The sequence below is a fragment of the Podarcis muralis genome, chromosome 5, assembly GCF_964188315.1.
Source record: "Podarcis muralis chromosome 5, rPodMur119.hap1.1, whole genome shotgun sequence".
NCBI lineage: Eukaryota > Metazoa > Chordata > Lepidosauria > Squamata > Lacertidae > Podarcis > Podarcis muralis.
The window spans coordinates 86,204,347-86,217,062 of NC_135659.1; the positions used below are offsets into that span (position 1 = coordinate 86,204,347).

Below are 12,716 nucleotides of genomic sequence, written 5' to 3' on the forward strand. Positions count from 1 at the left end.
ACTCTGCTCCACTCCAGAATGGCTTCCTTCCATTTTCGTTGTTATGTGGCAAATGAATTTATTGTGGTCGAGTTTTACTGGGCAACAGATACATGCACTGAGTACCGACTGACAAGCCATTCTGACTCTAGTTGCTATGCAGAACCTGAAAAGAGGTTAAGGAGTTGATTATGAGTGTACTTCCCAGGACAGTAGTATTTGCAGGCTGTTGCTTATAGCTAGACAAGCCATTATAACACCAGTCGGTTGCTATACTTTCGCACAGTTTGACTTCTGCTTTCCAAGATAGATACCATGCAGAAGCAATCTGATTATCTGAAGGCAACTCACTGGAAGATTATCCAGGATGTATTGCTGACAAAGGGCCAGAATATCTTGTTTCGGTGTGGAAGAAAAGTGATGACATCATGCCTCGCCCTAAGGTACTTTCCACCTCTCCACCAGGGTAATTCTGCTAGGAAATGACCAATGAAAAGCAAGCTAAGGAGGTATCTTCAAACAAAGAATTCCCCTGTGCTGTGAGTTGTTTGCACAGCAGGATACAGTCAGAGATGAAAATCACAGCCAGGAGTATTGACTGTTTCACTCCAGTACACAGCATTGATTTCTAATCATGTGTTGAAAATGTAGTAAGTGGCTGAAAGAGAGAACACACTCCAGGCTGGACGGCTAAGCAGTAGCACTAAACCTACACACTGTGATTTCCTGCCGACTAATTATTAAATACTTCCAAATTTCAGCAGCAAGGGAGGCAGAGCTTCTAATGAACCTGGTGGCAAACAAAGGTTTGGTTGGTAAGCCATTGACTGGAAATTGATTAGGGGTCAAAGTATGAATGATGAGAAAGGTTCAGTTTTTTTGCTGTTTGTGGGTGTGCATTACAGTGAACATTCAAACTGTGCTGAATGCCAACTTTAACAAAACAATCCTGAATTAATTTTGCGGCTGCCTGATTCTGTCCAAAGATGGATGTGGAAGATGCCTGATTATTACGGTATGATTGCATCTTAAATGGGTTTTCAGTTCCAAGGGTTCTGTATATACATGAAAATCACATATCCAAACCCTTGGAGCTGCCCCAGTGCTAGCAGATGAGGGGGGAAGAGAGAGAGAGAGAAAGCTAGGGATGCTCTCACAAGAACTCTTTGCACCCTTGAGATCTTGCAAAAGCATCACAGAACTAGCATGCTGAGCAAGCCTTGAACTCCACCCCTACCCCCCGGCCCAAAGCAAGGCAGAGAGCTTAAAAGCTCTTTCTGCACCAGTAAACCCAAGCAGGCCCAGTGCAAATAGAGCTTTCAAGGTCTCTGCCTTCGTTGGATTTAACTTGTGCAATTGTATGAAATCGCACAAGTTAAATGTGAGTAAGATGCAATTGTACTGTGCATGAATTTGTTGCAAAGATTCAGGTCAGTTTCTCCTACTACTTGGGAAACGGTGTGAGGTTTGCTGCTTTAGTTCCTGTTACATGTCTTGAAACGCGCATACTGTTTTTGGATCAACACTTTTGACTGCATGCATGCATGAAAAAAATAAAATCCCTGCATAGAAAAAGAGTAAATCAGGAAGAAACGTTTTCATTAGCATGCCTGTTCTGTAGGTGCTGAAATGTTTTAGATGGGAAATTCCATAGACCACCTGCAACTGGAAGTCCAGGAAGAAATTTATCTTAGCAAAGTCACTTAAATAACACAGATGGAGACAAGAGAGAAAATAAATCCTGGTTACACTGTACTGTGGTAACACAGGAAATCTGGACAAAAATATATGATTTGAGGAGACATAAGCAAAGAGGTTTTATCTTTCTTACATTTCAGGCAGCCATTCAACCAAACACACAGAAGAAAAACTCCCTCAAGGTGCATGCTACCTCAGTGAAGATCACGCCATGCTGCCTGGTCACTAAACACCACCACCTCCACCCTCTTGGGTAGTTGACTAATACTGTGAAGGCAATTAACCCTTAAGTTACACACTGAATGATCCCTTGTGTTGCACTTCCAACACTTTACCACTTATAATTCAGTGGAAAGGAATGGCCTGGCCCTTTGACTTTGGCAAGACTCATCATAGATATCCATCACCTAACCTGCAAGTCAGAACACATAAATCATCCATAAACTGTTGTGTTTGGAAAAGGGGGAAAGTTACATTTGTAGAGTTACCTGCAAAATCCTTTTCTGCCACCGGTAGCGGTTATATTTGTAGACAATGAAGTTGAATTGTGAGCTGTTTGGCAAGTCCAGGGAATCCTGCAAGAGATTAGCATACTTGAATAAGTCATTGCTCTCCTTCTGTTCATCTTACTGCACTGTTCCCTTTTGTGTCTCCATGATTTGCAGCACATCTGCCCTGGGATGAATTGTAGCACCTTAATGGATTGATTTTTGGAAGTGTTCAGCATCCACAAATCCTAATGATTTGTGAGCAGTGGGAACTTGGAGCATAAAAGGGAAAGGAAGGGATCTGTAAGCAAACCAGCCAAGACAGATAAAGGGCAGGCCGATAGTTCAGAATAATGCAGAAACAAGGTGTCCCATATTCACAAATCAAAGTTGCCTATTTAATCCTATTTATGTTTGCAATCTGAGTAACTTGGCAAATTGTAAACACTTTCAATAGCTCTCCTAAGAGCTATTGAAAGCTCTCCCGATTCCATGGGCTGCTGTTGGAGCCAATTACTGTGGCTGCTGTATCAATGCAGTGGCGCAATTTTATGTACTGTGCTTGCAACTCAAGCTGACCCGGAGCTGCCAAACACGAGCCATAACTTTCATCGTCAGGTAGGCTGGGGCGACACCACACAGCATGTGCAGCAAACAATTGGTGGAAGCAGCAGCAGCAGCAGCAACAACAACAACAACAACAACAACAACAACAACAACAGAAATGAAAAGAAGGCTGCAAAAAGAAGGGGGGAGGAAAAGGAACAGGCAATGAACAATGATAATCAGTAGCTGCCATGTATGAATTGCAGCCATGCCTTATTGGCTTTCCCTGTAGCATTTTCCCAAGGAATAGAATATTGAAACAGAGCAAAATCTCAGACTGTTCAGAGCCCCTCTGGGGGATGGATGAGGGGCATCTTGAAAGGGGAGGAATGGCTAAGTTTCAGGGAAGAACGAGATTCTGCATCAGAGACAGTCTTCCTTCTCTCACCAGGCAAGATCCAGATAGATTGAATGCAGCCCTGCCATCAACATGTGGAATTTCTTGGGCAGTTGTTTGGGTCCCATTATGTCACCGACTTTGTCCATGGAGTTTTCTTGGCAGGGATACTGGAGTGGCTTGCCGTTTCCTGCTCCAGGTGGACCACGTTTGGTCAAAACTCTCCACTATGGCCTGTCCATCATGGGTGGCCCTGCACGGCATAGCTCATAGCTTCTCTGAGTTATTCAAGCCCCTTCGCCACGGCAAGGCAGTGATCTATGAAGGGTCCGTATAGTTAAAGCTATGGTTTTCCCAGCAGTGATGTATGGAAGTGAGAGCTGGACCATAAAGAAGGCTGATCGCCAAAGAATTGATGCTTTTGAATTATGGTGCTGGAGGAGACTCTTGAGAGTCCCATGGACTGTAAGAAGATCAAACTGATCCATTCTTAAGGAAATCAGCCCTGAGTGCTCACTAGAAGGACAGATTGTGAAGCTGAGGCTCCAATACTTTGGCCACCTTATGAGAAGAGAAGACTCCCTGGAAAAGACCCTGATGTTGGGAAAGATGGAGGGCACAAGGAGAAGAGGATGACAGAGGACGAAATGGTTGGACAGTGTTCTCGAAGCTACCAGCATGAGTTTGACCAAACTGGGGGAGGCAGTGGAAGACAGGAGTGCCTGGCGTGCTCTGGTCCATGGGGTCATGAAGAGTCAGACACGACTAAACAACTAAACAACATGTCACCGACTGGTTGGATGCGGAGGAATGGTGGGAGGAGCCAGCTTGGGAATCCCGAAGGGAAGAAGGCTCAGAGGCCGGGGTGGTGGGATGACAATGAATAATCAGAGGGAGAAGGTTGGGAAAGAGCAGGTGTCAGAAGATGAAGAGGTAACCGGGCTTAGTGTCAGGGAAGAGCCAGAACGTGCTGCTTCGTCAGTAGCAGGGGAGGTTTCTGATCAGGAACTGTCAGAAGAGGAAGACAGGGAAATGACGCATGAAGCAGAGAGGCAGAGAGTAGTCAGGCGGAGCAGGGGGTCAGAGATGGAGAAGAGCCCTATAACCCACCAGAGCCGGGAGAAGGAAGTTCAGACTCAGAAAGGGGGGAGGAGCATTCACATCAGCACAGGCAAGGAGGGAAATGAAACACGTCTCGAGAGGTTTCCACGCCTACTTTGTTGGCGCCAGAATCGAAAGAAGCCACTCCCCGAATTTGACTCAACAGGTTCGGACACATGATTTTGAACTGTAGCTGTCCTTTTGTATATATGTAATAAAGACTGTAAATATCACATTGAGTGTACTGGAGTGTTACTGCGAAGAGGGAACACCACCTTGACACTTAGTGAGTTGGGAGAGTCTGTGGCAGGGAGATGTGGCAGCTTCTGATTACTGTATAAAATCATACATAAATACAAATAAATAAAATATTTGTTAGTAAACATTGCATGTGGAAGGAAGGTGGGGTACCTTACCGCCCACGTTGCAATCTGCTTTTCTTCTTTTTCTTCTGAATTTTTCTCTCTTTCTGCTAAATCCAGGGCTTCTTCAATGCTCAGTTCTTTGTTTTTCACCATGTTCATAATTTTCAAGATTTTTCCTTGGCTTAGCTTGAGAGAGAGAGAGAGAGAGAGAGAGAGAGAGAGAGAGAGAGAGAGAGAGAGAGAGAGAGAAATGTTTTTGAACAATGAAAAATCATTGAGCGGAGAGGACGATGTTCGCCCTACCCACCTGGCAAGTCCGGCTACAGCAAGGCTTGTGACAACTGCATTGGCAGTGTATCGGTCATAAAATTACTATTTCATTCATATTTTATGTTTTATCGACAACTTGCCCAGCAAATATAATCTCCCTTTGAAGCCAAGCAGGAGCCTACAAGATATCAAATATACAGGGCTTTGTATGTTTTTGAAAGACAGGGTGGTAGTATTTGGCGCTCAGATTGCTCCGAGGAAATCTCCCTGGCTTGGCTGAGCCTAGCAAGAAGGAAGGATATCAATTCTGAATGCTTTCTGCCGGAGTCTCTCTCTGCTTGCACAAAGCACTGCATAACAAATAGCAAGAAGCTAAACTGGTAACATCAGATATTTAGAGGGGACACAGCTAGTTTTGTGTATGGAAATGCATTCGCTTCGGGTTTTAGCTGTCTCTGAAACTTGTCGGAAAATGTTACACTTTGCCCATTGAAGGTAAATGAAACAAAAAACCAGGGGAAGCTGTTCATAACATTACTCAACAGGGATATTATTTATTGCTCTTAAATCAACAAACACAATCCTATGGCCCCTGGGAGAGCATCCTGGGGGCAATAGGATTTTGCAGACAATGGAAATCTTTTTTTAAAGGAACAACTTGGCTAACTTACACCCCACCTAACCTTCTGGTCTACCATGGCAAGACCAGCAGTGCTTTGGATTTTGGGGGGTAATCTGCCTTCACGTTCCCCCTTTCCTAGCCAGGTAGGATTACACAAAACAAGTTAAAGGTTATTCAGTAGTCCTTGATGAACTTAGTCTTTGCCAATTCCTGTGCAAAATGACCTCTAATCTGCACATCTTGAAACTAATAGGCAAATCAATATCCACTGGGTTTCACACTTCTCAAGTTTTATTGAGACAAATATTCCTGCCTGTTCAGATATAGAAGAACCCTGTCATGTGGTCCCCAGTCCTCCAACTGGCAAGAGGTTTCAGGGACACAACACTACTTGGGTTAGGTACCCATTGCAAGGTGGCCATTGGAGGGCTACTGGCATCTTGTAATATTTGTTTTTTGTTTTTGCAATGTAACAAGCTTTATTAATAGTCTTATAATACATTACATATATATATAGTACATCTCGTAGAGTAAATTGAGATTTCGGGCTGAAACAGAATGGATTAGAATAAACACATATTTCAAAACATTTTTTAAAAAGCCCAGAAGCATATTGTAGCAGAATAATAGGTAAGAAACATGCAAAAGTGATCCTTATCATAAATTGATAGATATGTCCATCCCACAGCTTATTAAAAAAAAAAAGGATGGAACTAGATGTTATCTTGGTAGAGATATGGTGCCCAGTGGTGGAGCTTCATGATCCGGAGAGCAGGTGGTGGCGGGGCTGGCGCATGTCCTGGGGGCAAGGCAAGGCGTCTGCAAGGGCGTGGTGCCCAGCACGGGGGGGGGGGGGCAGCCGCAATGGCAACCCACAGGGATCGCACTGCCGGGGACGGTGCGCTCCTCTTCCTCTGCCAGTGGTGGTGCCAGCGCAGGGTCTCAGAGGAGCATATTTAGGGAAGGATAGAGAGGCAAGAAAGTCTCATTTTGGAGCCTGCATTGGGGGGAAGGTATGAAAATGCAGGGGCAACATTTCCATGCCAGAATTGAAAAGGAAAGAAGCATCCCTTCTTCCTGCTCCTCCTTCAATTCTTCTCTCAAAGGGAAATCCTTTCGTTTAGGTTTGGTAAGACCTCAGTATCAATCTTATAATCACTGAGGGCTTCAACCTTTGAAAGGGGAGCTCAAGACTATGGCTGCAGGCTAATTCTTCATGGTGTGCACAGCCACACACAAGTTGTTTCCAGGCTGCCACTATTTGGAGTGGGGTATTTAATCACATACCGGCAAATTCAGGTTGTGCAAAAACATACTTTTTGCAGTAAGTTAAGTGACAGGAAAACGCACTGGGAAGTGTGGGATAGCACTTTTTTGAGGCAACATCATCTACCTTCCCCACAAGCAAATCAGAAATAGATGCTCATTAAATAGGCAATAACATCTAATCTCCCTGCAAACAGATGAGAATGAATGCTCAAGAAACCACAGCTGCTTATAAAGGCATTATTTTTCCTTTTTTAAAGAAAACCATTTGTTATTATTTTCATTAAACACTACCAACAACAAATATAAAACCACGCAGAATCATTTCAGTTGCAAGCCCGTACAAAGCAAAACACAGCAAAGAATCAGGGAAAGTATCTACCAGTGTAATATTGGTAAGCACTCTGCTCTCATGCATGCTGTGATTCATTCTGTTGAAAGAATCCTGTGCCTCATGCATTACCCTACTTTCAGTCAACCCCCATACAGCCTCTCCATGGAGGGGCTTGACAGGCCGGAAGATATAGAGTACGCTGTCCCTTCTTTATGAAGCAAAAGAACAGAAATCAAAGCTGTCCCATTTTGAGACACCCTTTAAAGCCCTCCTCCTCTGTGTAAGACGATCCATGTCTATGTTCCAGACGGGATCAATCCAGGTGTCCATTAGGGGCTCCAACTTGGCTTTCCAAGGAGGAGCAACAGTCAGTTTCGCTGCACCAACAATGGGGGGGGGGGGAGGAAGTTCTTTTTCTAATTGCCACTTCCTCATATTCTCCTCCCTGGGGAGGGATCGGAACCCGTGCTTAGAGTGCAAAAAGTGATGGGGGGTGTTATGTATTCAGCGGTCAGTGTTTGCCTAAGCTTGAGTCTGGACTAAGGATTCTGAGCCCCTGTGTTCTGATTCGATAAATGATATCCAATCACAGAACATTTCAGGATTTGGGACTCTGACTTATGATTCGAAGCTTGGAATTTTGGACAGCCAATCACGTTGGGAGTGGGAGTGTCCGAGGCCTTAAGAAATGTATATAAGCGGTTGCTTTGCCTCTGTTGTCCTGTTCAGTTTGTTCTTGCTGTTATCACTGTGTCTTGTCTTGTGAGAACCCACCTACACTTCAGGGGACACTTCTACCCGTGATCCACAGCAAGTCAGAGTGGAGAATGGTGAGCTAGCTCTGGGATGAGAACAGACGAAGTCCCCTGATGAACTGAGCCAAAGGCCCATCTACCCCAACTTCATGTCCTCACAGTGGCTAATCAGATGCTCATGAGAAGCCCGCAAGCAGTTCGTTTGGACTAGATGATTGCCAGAGTCCCTTCCAGTTCTATGATTTTATGAAACGGAACCTGAGTGAAGTGGCACACTGCCCAACTTTGATTCCCAGCAAATGATATCCTTTTTCTTAGTCGGAGATCCTCATACGTTTAATTGAAACAGTTCTGCTTCCCTGCGGTGTGACTGCAACATGGAATGGCCTTCTTAATTCTCTTCATAATGTATGAAGACAAAGCATTTTCAGGAAGGAAACAAGTCTCTCTCTCCGCCCCCCTCTTTTGTAGATCGCGCCCCCCCCCCTTGAAAGATTAGTTATGAAGTTTGCTTACTGCTGTTGGAGGCGTTCCCCAGAGACAGAGGAAAGGAAAACAATGCAGGGGGGAGCTCTCTTAAAAGATGTTGCTTTTTGTTCACAATCTCGGTGCACATCTCTAAGCAGATGTTGAAGGGATAAGAGAGTGTTTTGGTGTGTGTGTGTTTTTAACAAAATAAAAGAAGGAAATGACACTTCTGTTGGCAAGATTTCTCAGAATTATTTGCCTGAAGACTTCTGATTTAACTGATCTTTCTGACAGCAATAAATTAATTCAGTATTTCTTTTTAAAACTTGAAAACAAGTACTTGAAAGGAAGAAGTACGTCCTGACATTTTTCATTTAGCAACTAGATGGTGTGTTTTTCTTCTCCGCTCTCCTCTCCGTTGTGCTCAGAACATTTCTTTTCCTCCCCCAACTGCCCCGTTCTTCAATGGATAACAGGTTTCTTCCAGTGAAATGTCACAAAGACAGATGATTGTTCAGAGGTCTAACAAAATGTGACTGGTGAAACCAGATGTAATGAACCAGACACAGGGCCGCGAACTGAACTCGGTGGCAACTTGTTTTCAATCGAGCAAGCCTTGAACTGTAGCGCCGGGAGGCACCTGAAGGTCTTCTAGCTCAACCCCTGGAACAGAGGCTGGCTGACTCACACTCAAACCTCATTAACTGGCAGGCGATTTAAAGCATCTTCCATGTTGCAGTACAATCTGTCACTTCTGCAGCTCCCAGCCGCATGCATTTCCCATCTCTGCCCGTTCTTTCTCCTACTTTTCCTTACAAATACTTATTTCTGTTAGGATGGCGTCATACACCTCACCAAAAAGAAAAAGACAGAAAGAGGTGGGGAGACATCAAGGCACACTTTCCCATAAGCTTTGCTCATTTATATGTACAGGTGCAAAATTAGTAATAATTGCTGTCCTTCAAATAGAAATGCAGCACCTCCCATGCGTAGAAGGCAATGGCCTGTGGGCCAGCTGTTGATTTAGAAGACATCGGAAGACAGCCTTGTATAGGGAAATTTTTAACATTTGATGTCTTACTGTGTTTTAATTTGTTGCAAGCGACCCAGAGTGGCTGGGGTAACCCAGTCAGATGGGTGGCATATAAATTATTATTATTATTATTATTATTATTATTATTATTATTATTATTATTATTATTATTTTATATTACTTCAAGGTGCTCTCCCATCTAAGGTTCTTTATCTTTAAACCAGACTCAGATCCCACAACCCTTCAAAAAGAGGGCTAACCTTTGCAAAGTAGGACGTGTGATCCTCATCCCTTTCACTCTCTGCCTCATTTCTTTGGCAATCACTTGTAGCTAAATAAGATTGTCTTCCATAAGCACGGTTTTAACAGTGGGTCCATAAGTGACTGTGGAGGCCAGTTCTGGATCCACACGTCCTTCCACAGTGGGGACATAGGTTTCTGGGCAGGAGATGATCATGGTGAGTGTTTGCCAAGCGTGCCTTCCTCTTAGCACATTTCTCCCTTTCGTCCTGAGTTAGAGCATCTTCAAAGTCTTTGAAGAGACCTTTGATAGAGGCTGTTCTCCAATTGGAGTGCTCGCAGGCCAATGTTTCCCAGTTGCCAATGTTTATTCTACATATTTTTAGATTTGCCTTGAGAGAGTCTTTAAATCTCTTGTTGACCATCAACATTACGCTTTCCATTTTTTAGTTCGGAATAGTTGCTTTGGAAGACAATAATCGGGTATCCACACAACACGATCAGTCCAATGAAGCTGATGTTGAAGAATCATTGCTTCAACACTGGCGATCTTTACTTTTTCCAGTACATTGGCATTAGTTTGCTTATCTTCCCAAGTGATGTGTAAACATTTTCGGTGACACTGTTGATGGAATATTTCGAGGAGTTAGATATTATAAGTGGTCCATGTTTCTCCATGCCTTTTTTACAACCTTCTAATCTTTGGCACTTTGTCCCTTGGTCTGGGGTCTGGTGTCTTCTCTAACATCTCCTTCTATTCTGCCATGCCTGACCTACTGTGAGAATCAGGCAACTCAGCCAATCACTGCCACAGGCTTTTCCACCACAGTCAACATCACCACTAAGGCCACGAAATTAGTTGGGATTCCTGCATAGCAGAGGGTTGCTCTAGATGACCCCTGGGTCCGTTCCTACTCTATCATTCTATGATATCCATTACAGCAGAGGTGGCTAATCCCCAGCCAAGGAGCTGGATGACCATCAAAGTATATGTAGTACTGAGTTGGGATGAGAGGTTTAAATCTGTCCTAATAGGGAGGCAGATTGTCCCCTCCTCAGTCATCAGATGTCACATTTGATAATTATTTGCTGCATTTGGGGGGTCTCCAGCTCATTCCACTGAGTGTGGACCTGAGCTTCTGTCCTGAATTTCTGCTCTGACAGTACCCCTACGCAACTTGCTTCTTAGCCAGATTGCCTCCATGAAGCGCACAAGCAGACCAGGAAAACTGAAGTGTTTGTCCTTGGCATCTGCTACATCAGGGTATACTGCCATGGATCAAGGAGGTTCTACTTTAGATGCAAATGAGCAAATGCCTTTTGATGCTGTCCTTTTGTAACTGTGGAGAAGTAATGAGTCTAGAAACAATGATGCCAACAGACTGCAGACAATGAGAAGAGAACAAATGTGGAATTGTCTGGCAAACAAACGTCATTAATATCAACCAGCTTTTTAAGCAAGCAGATGAAGCCAGCAGACATGTATATAAACAGTGCCAGAAATGTTAATAAATGTTGCTTTTCATATCCCAAGACTATAAAATGTAAAATATTCATGCCAAATGTGTGACTCATGTAGATATAACAATATCTTCCGTTCAGTGATCATCAAGCCAGTTTAGTCCATTAAAACCATTTAGAGTACAAAGCTATCACTGAAATTGTTTGTAGATTTGATCAGCGTGTCAGCTGAGTGAGGAATTAAATGTGCAAAGTTTATTTTACCCTTTTTTAATATTCAAAGCACATCCTAACATGTCACTGAAATAAGAGGCAAACACATGCGAATGGTTTTTTAATGGAACGGGAGAGCATCAACAATAGACCAATATGTGTGGTCCTTGCTCCAGAAGTTACCAATTCCCATTGTGGCAAAAGCCCACAGTGAGCCCTCCAAAATTAAAAGCCCTCGAAGGTCTGCTCTTCTATTTCATAATCCAGGCGGGAGGTGGCAAAGCTGGCTCCATATCTGAGTGGGCCTTGGGGCAAAGGACTTGGGGATCAGCACTCCCTCTTATGTTGAGGGACACCCCCCACCAGACTTAGCTGCAAGTGATGGTGGCCCCAGTGGCTGGTGGCTGCTATCTTAATTTCCCACATTGCTCAGAGTGCTTAGCACAGTGTCGTTCCAAGGCATTGTGGGAAATTTAAATGGAGCCTGCCCACTGTAAGGGGCTCAAGGCACACGTCAGAACTGGGGGGCTCTGCTAGGGCACTGGGGTCCAGGCAGCTGCCATAAGCTTCCAGGTGCTGCTGGCAGGCCTGGGAAACTGCATCGCTGAGTAGCCCCTTACAGCAGAGCTGGATTTGGGGTGGTGCGAGCTATGTAGTCGCACCAGGCGTGCAGCCAAGGAGGGCACCTTCTCATATCCCAGTAAGCACTTGCTCGGCTTCAGGAAGGAGGCATGAGGGCTCTGACAGGGTACTGGAGTCTTCCTTCCTCCATCCCCAAGCTGAGCAAGTGCTTACTGGGCATTGGAAAGGAGATGGGAGGGCTCTAGGACCCTGTCAGAGCCTCACTCACTGTCAGAGCCTAACTGGAGAGCCAGTGTGGTGTAGTGGTTAAGAGCGGTAGTCTCGTTATCTGGGGAACCGGGTTCGCGTCTCCGCTCCTCCACATGCAGCTGCTGGGTGACCTTGGGCTAGTCACACTTCTCTGAAGTCTCTCAGCCCCACTCACCTCACAGAGTGTTTGTTGTGGGGGAAGAAGGGAAAGGAGAATGTTAGCCGCTTTGAGACTCCTTTGGGTAGTGATAAAGCGGGATATCAAATCCAAACTCTTCTTCCCAAACCCCAAGGGCTGCAAGAGCTCATGGCATATTACCAAGATCCACACCTGCTTACAGCAAAAAACAACAACAACTCCCTGATCACCTGATCACCAACAGATCACCTGAAGGTGGTGCCTCAAAAGGCCTCGGTCCACTTCCAATCCTTTTTGGAGCAAGTTGTTCATGAGGCACTTTGCTCCTCGCCCTCTTCTTGCCCCTCTGAACTCCCTTTTACCATCACTTTGGGTTTGCCCCAGTGTCTTCCCCTCCCTCTGCCTTGGGCAGGGCATTTCACTCTAGCTCTGGCTCTAATTTATCTTGCCACCTTTCAATCCCAGAAAGGTTTTATTTTATTTTCCTTCCCCTGTGCATGGAGGAGTCGT

General features: G+C 44.7%; 1 protein-coding gene across 2 annotated transcripts in view; it reads right to left on the reverse strand.

Annotated features, from left to right (window-relative positions):
* Positions 1-12,716, reverse strand: part of LOC114599940 (formin-F-like) — a 134,392-nt gene that overhangs the window by 45,090 nt on the left and 76,586 nt on the right. For both annotated transcript variants that reach the window (XM_077929300.1, XM_077929299.1), the window contains exons 2-3: positions 4,626-4,760; positions 2,166-2,252 (exon numbers count right to left, since the gene is read on the reverse strand). In XM_077929300.1, the coding sequence (XP_077785426.1) occupies positions 2,166-2,252; positions 4,626-4,733 (195 nt within the window). In that variant the 5' untranslated portion in view covers positions 4,734-4,760. The remainder of the gene's footprint in view (positions 1-2,165; positions 2,253-4,625; positions 4,761-12,716) is intronic.